The following is an 18,066-nucleotide window of genomic DNA, read 5'->3' on the forward strand; positions in this document are numbered from 1 at the left end:
AATCAGAATACTGGGTAAAGGATGAAATGGCAAAGATTTTCAAACTTCAACCTCTGCATGAGACCAAGGGGAGAAACGTGTATTTGGTGCAAAATTTATACTTTGGGTAGCACATTATCTAATTTAATTTGTATGGTCAGTTTACTTGAACACCATAATTACATGAAATCTTGAATAGGGGCATGAGAGTTTGTTGGATTGTACAGGTTAGTGTGATGCCCCTATATATCCCAGAGTATTTGGGCAGAGAATGAAAAAATATTTGCAAAGTCCCCTTGGGGGACTGGGGAGAAAGGAGGGAATATTAAACTTCCCCATCTGGGGAATTCCTGATGTTCTCGCAAGTAGTTGTGACAAACTTCAATAGGCTGAGCCCTAAATCTTGGAATTCACCCCTATGAAGTTTATTCCTGCAAAGGAGAAGATAAAGCCAACTGATAATTATGCCTAAGAGTCACCCCCCAGAGAACCTCTTTTGTTGCTCAGATGTGGCCTCTTTCTCACCCAACTTGGCAGGTGAACTCACTGGGACATGACTCTGAGGGGTATAAATCTCTCTGGCAACATGGGACCTGACTCCCAGGGGTAGCCTGGACCTGGCATCATGGGTATGAGAAAGCCTCTTGACAAAAAGGAGGAAGAGAGAAATGGGACAAAATAAAAGTCTCAGTGGCTGAGAGATTTCAAACAGAGTCAGGAGGTTATCCTGGAGGTTATTCTTAAGTATTATATGGAAATCCCTTTTCAGCTTATGGTTTATTGGAGTGGCTGGAGGGAAGTACCTGAAACTTGAACTGTGTTCCAGTAGCCATGTTTCTTGAAGAAGACTGTATAATTATATAGCTTTTACAATGTGACTGTATGATTGTGAAAATCTTGTGGCTGATGCCCCTTTTATCAGGGTATGGACAGATGAGTAAAAAAAAAGTAAGGATAAATAAACAAATAAATAATAGGGGGAGATAAAGAGTAGACTGAAACATTGAGTCAATGAGAGGAGAGGAAGGGATAAGGAGTAGGGATGTATGAGTTCTTATTTTTCTGGATTTATGCAATGTTTTAAGAATACACAACTATATAATAATAGTGTGAGCCACTGATTGTATAATATGTATATATAATATGGTTGGACTGTATGTGTGTGGATATTTTTTGATAAAAATATATATAAAAAGAACACCCAGAACATCCCATACCCCTTATCCCCCCCTATTATCTATTTATTTCTTGTCTTTATTTTCTTACTCATCTGTCCATACACTGGATAAAGAGAGTGTTAGGCACAAGGTTTTCACAATCACGCAGTCATACTGCAAAAGCTATATAACTATACAATCATTTTCAAGGATCAAGGCTACTGGATTACAGTTCAACAGTTTCAGGTATTTTCTTCTAGCTATTCTAATACACTAAAAACTAAAAAGGGATATCTATATAATGCATAAAACTAACCCCCAGAATGACCTGTCCACTATTTGAAATCTCTCAGTCACTGTAACTTTTATTTCCTTTCTCTTCCTCCTTTTGGTCAACAAGTCTTTCTTTATCCCATGATGCCAGGTCCGGGTCATCCCTGGGAGTCATGTCACACACTGCCAGGGAGATTTACACTTAAGAGGGAGGGCGGTGAGTTTACCTGGAGAGCTGGCTTAGAGTAAGAAGCCACATCTGAGCAACAAAAGAGGTTCTCTGGGGGTATCTCTTATGTATTATTTCAAGCATGCTTAGCTTTTCCTTTGCAGGAGTAAGGTTCATTAAGGGGAAGCTCCAAAATTGAGGGCTTGGTCTATTAAATTGGTAGTCGCAATGCTTGCAAGAAATCAAGAATTCCCCAAGTGGGGAAGTTTAATATTTCCACATTTTCCCCCAGTCCCTCAGGAGGATTTTGCAAATATTATTTTTTCCCCCAGATTTCTCTGGGATATATTGGAACATCTCACTAACCTGTACAAGCCAACAAGGTTCCCTGTAATTATGGTGTTCAAATAAACTGACCATACAAGTTAAATTAGTGTGCTATAGAAAATAAAAATTTGCACCAAATAAGCATCTATTCTTTTGGTCTTACATAGAAGTTTATGTTTAAAACACAGTATCATCTTTTATGCTTTGGTTTGACTTAACCTTAGTCATAACCAGATCAGCTTCATTCATATCTCTGAAGTCCAATCTCTTTTTCAGGTTGTTTTTTAACAGTTGCTATATGGGGTAATGCTGTCTTTCACAGCTGAAGAGCTCTAGCCCTGAGTCTCAGGTGTTGCACAGATAACTGATGTTCCAGAGAATGACCAGGTTATTCACAAAGAGCTCAGCATCTCAGACTTTAGAAATAACCATTAAAACTCTGGAACAGACATAACGGCTGTAATTGTTTACCATCTTAGAAACCTTTACACTAAGCATTCCCCTGAAAACCTACACTCTCGAATTCAAGTCTGAGTTTGCACATCATAGTTAGTCCATATTAGTGAGGTGCTATAATTGTCTTTTCATTTCTGTCTTATTTCACGCAACATACTGTCCTCAAGGTTCATTCACCTAGTTGCATGCCTCACAACTTTATTCCTTCTTGTAACTGCTCAATATTTCATTGTATGGATCTACCACTGTTCACCCTTCCATTAGTGAGTCAATGTACCCTTTAGGCCACCTCCATCTATTCCAAAATGTGAATACTGCCACCATAAACACCACGTACAAATGTCCCTTCATGTTCCTGCTCTCGGCTCTTGCAAGTATATACCTAACAATGGGGTCGCAGGAGCACATGGCAACCCTATATCTAGCTTCCTGTGGAACCATGACACTGCTCCTCCATAGGGGCGGCACCACTCTACTTCCCTCCCAACAGTGAATAGGTACATCGCTCCCTCCACATTTTTTTCAGTATCTGTATCTTTGTTTACTTTTTAAAGCTTTATTCATACATCATACAATCTATCCTATGTAAACAATCAAATGGTTCCTGTTATAATCACATAGTTATGTATTCATCACCACAATCTATATGAGGATATTTCCATTTTTTCCACAAAGAAATAAGAGGAAAAAAAAGAAGATTAAGAAATAAAATACAAAAAAAGAAGAAACAACAAAAACAAAACCAAGAATCCCACACCCCTCCTTTATACCCTCCCCCCTTACTGACATTTAGCTTTGGCATATTTCCTTTGCGACATTTAAAGGAAAAATTACAATGTTACTGTTAACTATAGACCCTACTTTGCATTGACTGTATTTCTTCCTAATATCATCCCATTTTCAATACCTTGCAATGTTGGCATTTATTTGTTCTCCCTCATGTAAAAACATTCATATATTTGTACATTTAACAACCATCACTGTCCACTCTAGGTTTTTCTAAATTATACAGTCCTAGTCTTTATCTTCTCTTTCCTATTGTTATCATACATGCCCCTAGGCTTCTTCTTTCAACCATACTCACACTCAGCTTTTTGCAGGGTATGTACAATATTGTGCTACTATCAGATAGTATTGCGCTAACCATTTCTGGATCTTTTCAGTCAATCCTGTTGACCATTCTATACTCCTTCAACATCAAATGCCAATTTCTACCCTCTTTCTATCTCTAATAACCTGTATTCTCAACTTTAACTCTCAAAGTTTGCTCATTAATGTTAGTTCATATCAGTGAGACCACACGGCATTTGTCCTTTTGTTTCTAACTGATTTCACTTGACACAAGGTCCTCAAGGTTCATCTTTATAAGCTTCATGACTTTATTCTGTCTTACAGATGTGTAATATTCAATTATATGCATATACCACAGTTTATCCACTTGTCCATTGATGGACATTTGGGCTGTTTCCAATAATGAATAATGCCACTTTAAACACTGGTGTGCAAATGTCCGTTTGTGTCACTGCCTTCAGTTCCTCTGAATATATACCTAGCAATGGGACTGCTGGCAATTCTATATTTAGCTTCCTGAGGAACCACCAAACTGCCTTTCAGAGTGGTTGCACCATTTTACATTCCTACCAACAGTGAATACGTGTGATTACTCCATATTCTCTCCAGCATTTATAGTTGTCTTTTTTAATATATAATGCCCATTCTAGCAGGTACAAGATGATATCTCACTGTGATTTTGATTTGCATTTCCCTAATAGCCAGTGTATTTGAGCATCTTTTCATGTGTTTTTGAGGTATTTGTATTTTCTCTTTGGAAAAGTATCTGTCCATGTCTTTTGCCCATTTTTAAGTTGGGATGTTTGTCTTTTTGTTGTTGAGTTGCAGGATCTCTTTATATTTTCTTGATATTAAACCCTTATCTGAAGTGTGGTTTACAAAATCATGTGCCATTACATAGGCTGCCTTTTTACTTTTCTGATAAAGTACTTTGATGCACAAAAGTGTTAAATTTTGAGCCCATTTATCTATTTCTTCTCTCATTGCTTACACTTTGGGTATAAAGTCTAGGAAGCAACCTCCTAACACAAGGTCTTTAAGATAGTTCCCTATATTTCTTCTAAAAGTTTTATGCTAACTCTAACATTTAGGTCTTTGATCCATTTTGAATTAATTTTTTTATAAGGAGTGAGATAGGGGTCCTCTTTCTTTCTTTTGGATATGGACAATTCTCCAAGTACCATTTATAGAAGAGGCTACTCTATTTCAGTTGGGTTGACTTGACCACCTTATCAAAGATCAACTGTCCATAAATGAGTAAATCAATTCCATTGGGCAATATATTTACCTTTATGCCAGTACCATGCTGTTTTTGACCAGTGTAGCTCTTTAATATGCATTAAAGTCAGGTAGTGCGAGACTGCCCACTCGTTTCTCTTTCTCAAGATATTTTTTAGCAATTTGGGGAACTCTGCCCTTCCAAATAAATTTGGTTATTGGTTTTTTTATATCTGCAAAGTAAGTTGTAGGGATTTTAACTGGTATTGCATTGAATCTATAAAACAATACAAGTAGAATTGATACCTATATTTAGCCTTCCAATCCATGAACACAGAATGTCCTTCCTCTTATTTAGGTCTTCTTTGATTTTTTTTTTTTTTAGCAATTTCTTGTAGTTTTCTGTGTATAGGTCTTCTGTGGCCTTGGTTAAATTTATTCCTAAATATTTGATTATTTTGGTTGCAATTGTAAATGGATTTTTTTCTTGATTTCCATTCAGATAGCTCATTACTAGTATATAGAAATACTACTGATTTTTGCATGTAGCTCTTGTACCCTGCCATTTCACTGTACTCATATGTTAGCTTTAGTAGCTTTGCCATAGATTTTCAAGATTTTCAAGATATAGTATCATGCTATCTGCAAACACTGACAACTTTAATTCTTCCTTAAACTAATGTTTTTTGGAAAAATGTTTCCCTTTGGTGGTAAACTTTACTTCCTATTCTGTTTTTTAATTGTTGTTTTCAACTAACTAAATCGATCTTACAACCCACAAATGGGTATTTTATAAAGTCCTGCTTTAAGTTATATGGAAAAAACACATAAGCAATTGGAATATTTTGCTAACCACAAAAGCAAAAAAAACTACTTTCAAATTTGTATATGTATTCTTCCACAGAAAAAGAAGTATCCCTTGGCCTTCTCCCCCCACCCCCCCCACCCAGTTTTCAAGTTCTTCCTTTTTCAAAACGAGGTAAGCATAAATTGTCCCCAATAATCAAAGCTCTCCAGAGGGATTAGCATTTTTGCACTACAGTTCACTTTTTAAAAAGGCAACTATACATAACGATATAGTCTTTTGTACCACCAGAAAACTTGGTAGAAAAAATATTTTCTGAATTTATAATAATCATCTCACTTCACTATAGTAAGAAGTAATTGATTTCTCAGAAGTATTACCAGGAAAAAAAAAACAACTTAGCTCGCATATCATATATGAGAATTTGTAGAAAGAAGTGACCATCCACACCTTTGAAATTATGTGTTTTCCAAACTGGACACCATGTTTAAAGACATACTTACCTGACAGTGTAAAGCTAACGAGTTTTCGAGAATGCTGATTTCCTGCAGCACCTCCTTCTGTGCCTTCTGCCCCCATCTGAAGAGGAAAAATACATTATTGGAAGTTTTATAGGCATATGAAACTACATTCCAACCTTCCTAGGGAACAACATATGTTTGCAAATGATTATTTTTGTATCAAACATGCTTTATAGCATATGTCTTTTCATTTCAAGTCTTAGAGCTGAGAGACAAATGTATATTCTCAAAAATGAAAGAGAAATTCTTATATTTAATTTTTACCCCAAACCAGACAAATATGAACTTCTAAATTCCCCAGGATATGAAATTAACCTACTTTATTTCATTTTTTCCCTTGGTAAGAATATAGCTGATATATATTAAATGTATTTATATTATTACCATATTAAAACATCCTCTTAAGTTAAACACTAAATGGTAATTAAGAGCACTGAATTATATATTTGAATGTGGTTAAAAGGGTAAATGTTATGTTGTATGTGTATTACTAGCACAAAATTTTTTTTAAATCATAAAGATTGCAATACAAACAGTGAACCCTACTGTAAACAACGGGACATAGTTAATAGCACAATTTAAAAACATTCTTTCATGAATTGCAACAAATGTACCGTACTAATGCAAGGTATTAATAAGAAGGTGGTATATGGGAAATCTGTATTTTATGCATGATTTATCTGTAAATGTATAATTTCTCTAATAAAAATAATTTAAAAACTAGACGTCAAATTCTTTCAGATTTGTTAGGAAAACCTAGGAATAAGCTAAACTGTTGATATACAGCAGACTCCTCCATATATACAGATTTTTCCTTTCTTATTAAATATTTCTGAATGACCACTTGGTGTCCCCTTTCTCCTGTAGGTTTATGTTCTATTGTGGGGCAGATAAATGGTAACTGCTATTACAGTTAGTGATAATAGGAATTTGCTGTGCCATTGTACTGATAACCTTTTGCTAAAAGCTTTTAAGGAAATTATATCTCACTTGAAACCAGTAATTTATAGAATACACAGCAGATTTAGGCCCTCCTCTCAATTTATGTACAATTAGTGCACAATTTATGGTGTACTAGGAAGTAAGAGTTTCATGGAAGACTGCAAAAGAATTAAGGCATAATATATTCTGAAGATAAATATTCCAGGGAAATAGAAACCACGTTTTAATTCAAAAGTTTAAATGAAACCCTCTTCCATTTCATCCTTGCTGCACTCCATATACTCCTTCAAAAATCATGTTACAAGAGATGAAATCTTCACTAATTTCAGCAAAGTTGAGGAATTTCAAAAAAAAATTCTATTTCAATTTCAGAAGCAAAATTTTCTACTTCTTTCTCTAGATTCTTGAACCTCAGTAGAGACAATTTTGTGTCATGCTTTATTGCTTCCTGATGCTTTACATGCCATTTGCAATGAATGAGGGTATTACCCACGTATCTTATATTTCATTCTACCCATTAAACCATCTCCTTGATGATCTCAGAGTTGGCTCTCAATAAATATATATGACTTATTACATTATATTCTATTTCACATTTCTGACTCATTATCCCCAGATTAACTAGATCAGAGACAACAGCAAGCTAGACGGACTCTGACTATTTCATCCTGCTCTCAGCACCCCCTACCCTGGACTATAGAGTGGTGGATAAAAACTCAGTGCAGACTACAATTGAAACAGATGCTCAGCAACCTGCCCCTTCCCGTCTGGGCCCTGGGTATAGCCAGACCTCTGCTAAGCCATGGCCTGACCTGAAGTGGACCACACTGCCCAGTAAGCTGTGCCACCCCCAAGGGCATGACATCTCCGCTTTCTATAGGATACTTGTGTTAAGAGAGTTAAACGAGACTGTCCTCATTTAAAACCTATTTAAAAGACAGCAAATCACGAGGAAAATATGCCTTCTAATTCTCACATCTAAAATGTGATTGATTGTTAAGTCAAAATCAATCTGAAACAATTCTCAAAGAATTCACAGATAAACAGTATCCTTCAGCACAACTGTGGCAAGAAGCTCATCTGAAATAACACTCAAAGAATTCCATTTCGAGATTTATTACAGTAAAAGCCAGGAAAGGCCGAATATCACCACTAGAATCAGGGATATTAGTGACAATAAACACATCTGTATTCAATGTTTAGAGTGGTTTTAAAATAAACTCAATCCACGGATTCATTCAGGGAAACTCAGCAGCAACCCTGTCAACCAAGTGCTGAAACAATGCTACGGTGGTGAGTGATGACCGCCTTGATCTGCCCCCACAGCCGAAGGATTTCCTGTTCCAAGTGTGTGAGGCGCGTATCACTGTGTACTTTGATGAGTGATAATGACATCAAAGCACAAATGACAGAGCAGAAACATTTTTTAAATCTTTGATTCACTGCAAAAGGACATGTCAAAAGGAAGACTGGACAATGAGGATGGGAGTTCATTTCCTTCCCCATGGAGTTTCTCAGTTACTTCTCCCAGGTCTATTCTTTGCACCTGGTTGTGGAATAATTATACTAAATGGGCTTTGCGAATATCAGTGTTGTTAGTCAGTAACAATAACTAAGCACATGCCACATAACTACGTGGCCGCTATACTATTATAGGCACACAGTGCTCCCTCCCATGATGAAGTATACATGTGGCAAGGCCCCTCAATTTTGGATACAGACCCAATTGCCTGAAGCTTGGCCAGAAATCAATTCCATTAGCCAGTCTTTGACCCAAAGTGCTCTGATTTCCAGGGCTGTATCTATGAAGCTTTTAAAGAGCTCTAAAACCTGTTTGAAGCAAATTAATTATCTCCAAACCTCTGCAGGCTTTGAAGGAGTGACCTCAATGCAAAATCAATAGGAAAATCAATGTTCACCACGCTGTAAACTCCCACTGTCTACAATGATATCTGGATATATTTGACTCCAAAAAGTGCTTAATCATCAGTGGAGGCTACTGTTTAATTGCACAAAAGGTTACTTTTCTAAAGGTTTTATTATAAACAGCCTCACTTTTCTAGTTTTGTAACTTTTATTTTTAGAATATTAACTAGAATAAAGTCCTTTGCTGTGTCTACTATGTGATATGGCAGAACTTTGGGTCAATAATCCTTATTGTCCTTGTGACCTTCAAAGTTTTATATAGTAAATGTGGGTTATCTTTTTATATTCTATATTATATTTACTACAAGGGAACTCAAATACAATTCTAATGTGAGCAAAATACCTAGGTGATGAAGATTTTGCATATACTTTTCCCTCTGTTTAAAGTGCTCTTCCCTTCCTTCTTTACCTAAGTAATTCCTACTCATCTTTCAAACTGTCCTTCAAACACACCTTCTTCAGGGGGGTCTTCCAAGACCTTCATTATCAGGTCAAATCCCACTAGAATATTCTCCCCATTGTAGCAATTATCACTCAAAAAATAATTAATAAATTATAACAAATAGAATTTGATGGATTTCTCCCTCCCCTATCAGACTGATAAGGGCAAATAACATGTTTTTTTTCTCATTTCATCCATAGTGGTGGGAACAATGCCTGGCACTTAGCAGCAGGCACCCAATACATATTTGCTGGATGAATAAATGAAAGGGAAAGGCTACCTGATAGAGGCAAAGATACTATTACGTAGAGCACTGGGTAGATCCCTCTGGACAATTTTGAAATACAAAGACTATTTGCTGAATTTCAGAGAACCAACCTGGCCACTTGTCTATTTACAAAAACGTGTACATCTATCAGGTGTGTATACAGACACAAATATAAACAGTGTTGGGAAGATCTTATGTTACGGGAATCAGTAGTTCCCCCCACCCTCTCCTTTCATGATCTGATTTTTATTAATAACTAATAAAACCTGCAATGATTTACTTTTCTTAAAGTCTTAAAAAAATCTCCAAAGACCACCAGAATCTAACCACCCATATGCAACAGAGCTACATCTGACAAGGCTGTTAGATTCTAAAGCTGGTCTCTATGGTGAAAAATCACAAAGTCGTGAAAAGTAATCCTCCAGAAAGTGCCAAGCTGGAAGCCGACCTATTTTTGTTCAAAGTCCAACCCAACCACTTCCCCCAAAACTAAATTAGATGATTGTTTCTTCATTTGAGAATCTGACAGAGAGGTTTGCTTCCATTTAGTGGCCATGTTGTGTCCAAAATACCTGTGATATCTTTAGGTACTGGACTCCAACTCAGAGTGGAGAGGGCGCGAAAAGAGAGACCTTCTAAGGCAATGACTCCCATCTCACACTCTTTTGGGGAACAAAGCACCTTAACTGGACTGAAAGATAGAATCACACACTCACACCATTTAAATTATTTTTCTCTTTTTCTGATTCTAAAAAAGTACAGTTGAATTTCTGTAAATCAAATTGATGTACGATGTAACACAACCATTTCCTACCAACCAAACGCCCAAGAGAGTTTACAACTTCCCATGATGGCACACTACTTTACTTCATGAGTTTGCTCCCTGAAGAGTTCACTATATGCAGAGTTGTTATAGCCAAATCATATTTTCCCACAGATTTGTGTAACATATGCAGGTATGCTTGCTTTCTGAGTCATTTCCTTTCTAAGAAGGTTCCCATGGTGTTATGCACTCCTTTTTTCATTGTTCCTCCTAATCCTGTCGGAGTCATGCAGGCAGAAATAGAAATCGAGTCCGTTTATGGACACCACCAGGAAGCCAGCAGCAAGGGGCACTCACCATCACAGCAGGGTTCTTCACGGTGATGCAGGGGGTCGTGGCTCGCAAGGCTCCGCTAATGCCGTGGTAGTATTTAAAACAGATTTTTATCTCCGCTGCAAATCAATTCAAAAAAATCAATAATTTAAACACTAAAACAAGTCCCACTAATAATTAGCTGAAGAAATCTGCCACACTGCCTCTCCAGCAATCTTACTCATGACTCTTTCAGTGACCTCTTTTTTTTTTCCAGTCAGAGACAAGAGATTATACTATTGCTGCTTAGTTTTACAGGCCTCTCTAAAACTTTCTAAGAACATCTCAAACATATTAGAAAAATGACGCATAAAAAAAATATGCCAAAATATAAATAGTGTAGAGTTAAGAATCAGGCTAGCTAACATTTATTGAAGTGCTACACAACATACCATGATGCTATTCTTCAAGCTTAGATTGTTATTAATCCTTACATCAACTCGTGAGGTCGAAATTTCTGTACCCATAACATAGATGAGGTGTTGAGGTTTCCCATAGGTCAAGCAGACAGGAAATGATGAGTCAAGACTCAAACCCAACATGCCTTACTCTAACGCTTTCACTCCTAACCTCTTCAATAGAACTGTAGCTGTGCACGGAAATAGAGAAAAGGCAGTCTAATAAAGCACACATGCATACTGGAGGTGACTCTCCAGGGATAGGATCTAGGAATCTATATTATTTTAATTTTCTGAATGACTTAAAAGCAGTTACCAGGCAGGAATTAAATTTATGAACCACTGATCTATTCACATCTCATTAAATGTGAAAATCCATACATTTTATGAGTTTTTTTCCCCCCTGACAAGTGGAGCTTGATAAAAGCAATCTAAATGCTGATTATGCTTCTTGGAAAGTAACTACAATTTCAAAGAACATGAAGCCAAAATGTGTCAGAGACAAAACTCACAGTTACTGGAATTAGTCTGTATACAGAGTTTCACAGTCACTGAATTGTAACTGAAAGATGCATTTTTCCCAAGATGACAGGCATGCCCCCCTAGAAAGAGTCCTACGCTATAGAAGTGGAGTCCCTCTCTCAAGGAGTCAACTGGATTATAAAAGTGGGTCTGCTCGATTCACTTTTTTAAGGAAGTTAACCTTCCACTGAATTTCCTGGCAGCACCAAATGGCCTTCTGCAAAGTATTTGATTGGCTTATTTTAAGGGAAATATATAATGATTAGAGAAAAATCCTCTTCTAGGAATTTATATGATTACTCTTTTTCTATCAATGACCAAATACTACATCTCGAAAGAAGGTCCAATATGGGGTAAAATTTTGGATCTTTTCATTATGTATATGAGTCACTATCCAGTGATTCACATCACCAATTAAAAGATTTTTACTATGTACCCGTTACAACACATGCCCAGCACCATGCAAGATAGTGCAAAGGGATCAAGAAAAGACTCCTATTTCTAGCAGCTGTTTTAGAATGCAGCTGTTGAGTGATGCTCATAAGCATGACAAAAATACAGAAGGCAAGTGCTAAAAAGAAGAGTATAGTGACCAAGGGAAAGATGAGTGAAGACCTGGAAGAGGCAGATAGGCTTCATGGAACAAATAGGTCTTATGGATGAGAAAAATTGGATTAGAGAGAGTTAGGGATTAGGAGTAAAAGCATGGATGCAGGAATGAGTGTGATGGGTTTGAGGAATGGCACGATGATCTACTTACAAATCCCAGTGTTACTAGTACTTCATTCCCCTGAGAACAATGACTTCCCTCACTTCCACAAATGATTTTCCTGAACACTAACACAGGTCTTTGTCTATTTTTGAAATAGCAATTATTTTTAGATTTAAGCAAACTTTTCTCTCTCACTTGCTTTCTTCCAAGACCAAGAGCATATATTCTGCAGGGACAAAGCTAAGTAATGTGCACAAGGATTTTCAAAACAGAATAAAGCTCAGTGAAGTGCATGAACATTGATTTCTGTGGGGATGAACTCATTAGTATGTTGACCAAGAAATAACAAAAACTGAGCTGACAGCAATAAAAAAGCAATTGTTTGGGACCTTAGAATTATAATTTGAAAGGTACAGATTCAGGCAGCAACCCAAAATGTGTCCCAAGTTGTAACTGAGAAATCAGGACTTAAGGGATGATTTTGATTACTGAATCATTACACAGATATTCCTTTTTGCTTTCTGTATACTGGAGTAGACAGTAGGAAATTCCTGAAATCTCTAAATTGTAATCCAGCTGACTTGATCTCTGGTAATGATTGCATAGCCTTTATATTCTGCCCCTGTGATTGTAAAAATCTTTGACTAACCTTTATTTGTACCCAGTTATCCATTTTTTCAACATTAGAGTCTTCTAATCACTAAAGACAGTCCCTAATGTTTATTAATGAAGGGTCTTGGGTCAGCTCAGAACTAACCCACCCCAAGCCCAAAGTTATCTTGATAACCGAGACTGGATCTAACTAAAGCGGGCCCAACTACATGCACAGTTGCTTAGACTTTAACTTATAAGCCACCTATACCTCATTCTGCCATTTCTTACATACGTTCTCTAAACTCATGCACAATAATTAGATCCCCTCTAATTACATTATCTGGGGCCACTGTGCTCATTATCCTAAACCCTACCCATACTTTTCTCTAATAAAACTATCAGAATTACCGCACTTTGGGGAGACAGATTTTGGGCTGATAAGCCACCTGCTCTCCTACTATGTGCCTAGTAATAAACTCTTTCTCTCTTTGAAACCCTGTTGTCTCAGGAGTTGGTTATTAAGTGCATCCGGAAAAGGAATCCATGGCCTTTGTCCAATAACAAAGTTAGGGTAGTCAGGTGAGGGTATCTGAAGGGAAAAAGAGGAAGGAGGAGTTGGTTAGGAGGTTTGTCATGGTCAGGTTCATGTGTCAACTTGGCCAGGTGGTGGTACCTGTTTGTCTGGTTGGGCAAGTGCTGGCCTGTCTGTTGTATGAGGACAATTATAGAATTAAATCATGATCACATCGGCTACATCCACAGCTGATTCCATTTGTAATCAGCCAAGGGAAGTGTCTATAATGAGTGATGCTTAATCTAATCACTGGAAGCCTTTTAAGGAGGATTCAGAAGAGACAGGCTTCTTCCTGTTTCAGGTGGTGAGCCTCTCCTGTGGAGTTTGTCCAGACCCTCCATCGAAGCCATTGGCTTCACAGTCTGGGCTGTGGATTTTGGACTCTATGTTCCCATGGTTACATAAGTCATTTTTATAAATTTTATATTTATGAATATTTCCTGTTGATTCTGTTTCTCTAGAGAACCCTAACTAATACAAGATTTTTAGAAATAAGTTTGGTTTACTAAGAAAGGGAGGTGTTTTCCGTAATGTTTTAGGTCATTTTGGTGGTGGCCTAAGGGTCTTTCTGTATGCATAGCTCTCTGACACCATTTTTTTTTTCACAAGGGCAGGCACCAGGAATCGAACCCAGGTCTCCTGGCATTACAGGGAGAACTCTGCCACTGAGCCACCATTGCCCACCCTCTCTGACACCATTTTTGAGTCTAAGTTACTCCATTTTGTTTTCTTTCTTTTCACAAGCGCCACACTCTAAATAAAGGTGATACCAGCAGTCTATTAATCTTCCTGAACAGTGACCCCTAGATTAAATTAATGGTTAGTGAGTAAGAAGGTCATTTTTCAAAAAAGAGACATGAATTTTTATAAAATATCTTCCCCCATCTCCCTGTCAAGTTAGAATGCCATCTGCTAGTATCTAAAGTTTTAATAGTCAGCTAACGTAACAAACTATGAAGCAAACAAATAAAAGAAGTAAAAAATAACAAATATGAATACATATCCTTATTTGTAGGATCTGGATAACCAGGAAAGCCTTATTAGCTGACCCATTTTGAGGTATTCCTTTATTCCCTGTCATTACAAAAGCTTCAACCCTGGCTACAAATTAGAATCCCTTAACTATAAGATAAGCTTATTTTGAATTTCAAAAAGCATATTTTGTTGACCTGATTGCCAAAAATACTGCAAACCTGAGTGTTTCATAATGTTGTATGGCCAGATGTGCAGTTGTGGGAATTTATGCAGATCATCCATTCTAAAATCCAACAGAGACACAAAAGCCAGGAGAAAACTACAGTACTAGACAGATACAGGAGTTGTTTATGCCTGGGACTGAAACTATCTGGTTCCTTCATCAGGACATCAGTGAAAATTTCTGCCCCCTAAAGTATAGGAGTGTTCCAAGTCATAGTGGTGTTTTCATCTTCAATGTTATTTAGTGCTATAGGAGGTCATTCAAGATAAACAAAACACAGTGCAACCAAACAATATTCACTCTGTACAAGAGAAAAGCAGCACTTTGATTAATGTATTTGAACATCTTGATTAAGGGAAGAGGTAACAGAAGAATACTCAAAAGGGTGAAAAAAGGAAGTAGTGCCTAGATTTCTATTTCAGCTACAATCTGTAGTCTCTATAGTAGCAGGAACAAAAAAAGCTATTCCTGAAAAACAGATACACCAACAGGGAAAGCAAACACAGGCATAAAGACAGCCTCAGCTCTGGGAGATGGTCACTGCACGTGGGGCCTTTTCCACTCACAGGCCAGGAGATAGAGGATATTGGGCTGAAGAGCAAGGAGAGATTCTACCTCCCCTAAGATGGTTTTCCCGGAAGCCTGATGTAGCAGCCAAGATCTCCTACTGATTTCAAAGAATTGGGGGGAGGGTGTAATTTATAGTCATTTCTTTGGCCTAAAAAAAAGCAAGAGTATTTTCTCCAAAAATCCACTTATAAAACGCATGTTGCCACAGAGAGCAGCAAACCCAGAGAAAGCAAGGCTTCCCATGTTGACCTACCAGTACGTACCGTGCCTGGATCAGCTCTTACCTGGGAAGAAAGCACAGCCTGAGGGACTTCATGGCCTCTCTGAGATTCCTTATGAATGCCTGAAGCCAGTTACAGATTATAGAAGCAAGGTTTGGCTCCAGTCAATAATGTTCAGGATACTTTCATTTATAGTTACTAAATAAAATCAAGATTTGGCACCCTCTATTTAAATGTTGGAAAGACAAGGACACTCCTTTATTTTTAAATTGCTTACTTGCTAACTTTCATGAATACAAATGAAGACATCCCCCAGAGCAACAGTGCGGAACTCCATCTCCTACCACTGATGAGGATGGTGACATGGGTGAAGTGTCACTTTGGACTTGTTGAGAAGGGTGTGGGGGGTTGGGGTGGAAAAGATTTGGAACAGCTTTTAGGAACTTCAACCTGTTCCTAAGTAGAAGAGTTTCTGTAACTGTGATTCTGACCTTGTATTTTTAAGAGCAAACGACTTTGAAAAAAAAAATCAAGGTATGCAACTGTATGTTGACTATTCCATACCTGTTTAAAAAAAGAATGTATTTATGGGTTTGTCATATGAATAAAATATTTCCAGAGAGATAACGTGAAACAGTTATAGTGTGGTTGCCTTCAAGGATGGGAAACTGGTGGCTGGAACACAAAGTTGCAGAGACATTTACTTGTTCTTTCTGAATCATTTTAACTTTATATTATTTTCATATTATTACCTATTCAAAATTGATTTTCAAAAAGCAGTCTCAACCCAGCTACATTATCCTTAGGCATTAGTATAAGATTATTATTAGATTGAATTTCAAGTCCTATTTGAAAAAAAGTGCTATGGAGCGCTCCCTGCAAGAAATGGTTTTCCTTCAAAGACTGGGATATCTTCCATTACCTTAATAGCTACAAGATTCATGTAGGCAGTAGTTGACAGCTTGTTTCTATTTAGAAAGTGTGGATTTTTCCCAAGTTTCTAGAAGTTGAATATTTTGAACCATAAAGATGGGTGGAACATAAAGGTTCTTCTTCCTTTTATCATTTCAGTTTGGTTAAAATAGAAAAAACTAAAGAATCAAACTAACTGAAATTTATTTTAAAATGTGATTTTAACCATTGCCCTATATACTTAAAAAATTTTTTTTATTGTATGTTATAACATATATACAAAGCAAATAAATAAAAAATCAATAGTTTTCAAAGCACTCTTCAACAAGTAGTTACAGGACAGATCCCAGAGTTTGTCATGGGCTACCATACAATCCTCTTAAGAGTTTTCCTTCTAGCTGCTTCAGAATATAAGAGATTAGAAGGTTTAAACATTTTTTATCATCACAATAGACTTTTTTCCCCCTTTTTTGTGAAAAATAACATATATAGAAAAAAGCTATAAATTTCAAAGCACAGCACTGCAATTACTTGTAGAACATATTTCAACTTTGACAAGGGTTACAATTCCACAACTTTAGGTTTTTACTTCTAGCTGCTCTAAAATACTGGAGACTAAAAGAGATATCAATTTAATGATTCAGCATTCACATTCATTTGTTAAGTTCTATCTTCACTGTATAACTCCACCACCACCTTTGATCTTTTCATCCCTCTCTTTAGGGGTACTTGGGCTATGGCAATTCTAAATTTTTCATATTGTAACTAATATGGGGTAGCGAGATGGAACTATCTGGTGTTCGGGAGAGGCTGGGGTAGGTTTCAGGACTCATCTGGACCAGGGACCCATCTGGAGGTTGTAGTTTCCTATGTACTTCTATTATCCTCTTACTATTCAGGGTTCCTAACTGTAGTCTCTTTTACTCAGAGTCCACATTTAATCTTCACACTTTTGAGGACATTTGTCCACATGCCCAATGATGTGTCTACTTGTCGTTAATATGATATTCGCAAGTTGCCTTTTCTTTAGCAAGGGTCAATGGACTCTGAAAATGCTTTCCTCTGCTAAAGCTCAGCGAAAAAAATCATGAAAATCAAAGTAGACAGTATCAGTGTAGATATGGTAAAGACCCAGTAGGATTATAGAATTAGGTGGACCCAAAACATAAAGTGCAAGGACGAAGAAAGGGAAGCACCAAATCTCCATCCCAGGGATAAAAAGACTCTACTGATAAGAGTCGGAAGTGGCTCAGGAATGGAAAAGGTTAGAGTGAAGGCAGCGCCAATAGTAATAAGAGCCTGAGACCTGTCTCATTTCTCCCTTGCCCCAAACCAAAAGCCACCCATAACTTACCTATTTTGGTAAGGCACTGCATCTTGGAAAGCACACTAGCCTCAGTGCCACTTAGAGACCTGACTCTGTCACCTACACAAACCACTTGCATCTCTGATGCTCACTTTCTAATCCTATCTACTTCCCAGAGCTGAGACAGGTAAGATATACAGTGAAAGCACTATAAAACTTATACCAGTACCAACGTTTTGTAATTATCCTTAATGATCACAAAGCAATTCAGTATGCAGCAATGTGGACTGAAGTTTACGACTTTGAAGCTTGCTCACTGAATAAGAATGCAGTGAATGCCTAGAATAGTGCCTGGCACAAAGTTGGCACT

At 37.2% G+C, this 18,066-nt stretch overlaps 1 protein-coding gene across 4 annotated transcripts in view; it reads right to left on the minus strand.

Moving 5' to 3' along the window:
• Positions 1–18,066, minus strand: part of HECW2 (HECT, C2 and WW domain containing E3 ubiquitin protein ligase 2) — a 405,018-nt gene that overhangs the window by 124,733 nt on the left and 262,219 nt on the right. For all 4 annotated transcript variants that reach the window (XM_077154518.1, XM_077154517.1, XM_077154520.1 and 1 more), the window contains 2 exons: positions 10,675–10,769; positions 5,959–6,034 (listed from right to left, as the gene is read on the minus strand). In XM_077154518.1, the coding sequence (XP_077010633.1) occupies positions 5,959–6,034; positions 10,675–10,769 (171 nt within the window). The remainder of the gene's footprint in view (positions 1–5,958; positions 6,035–10,674; positions 10,770–18,066) is intronic.

The sequence above is a fragment of the Tamandua tetradactyla genome, chromosome 3 (genome assembly GCF_023851605.1).
Source record: "Tamandua tetradactyla isolate mTamTet1 chromosome 3, mTamTet1.pri, whole genome shotgun sequence".
NCBI lineage: Eukaryota > Metazoa > Chordata > Mammalia > Pilosa > Myrmecophagidae > Tamandua > Tamandua tetradactyla.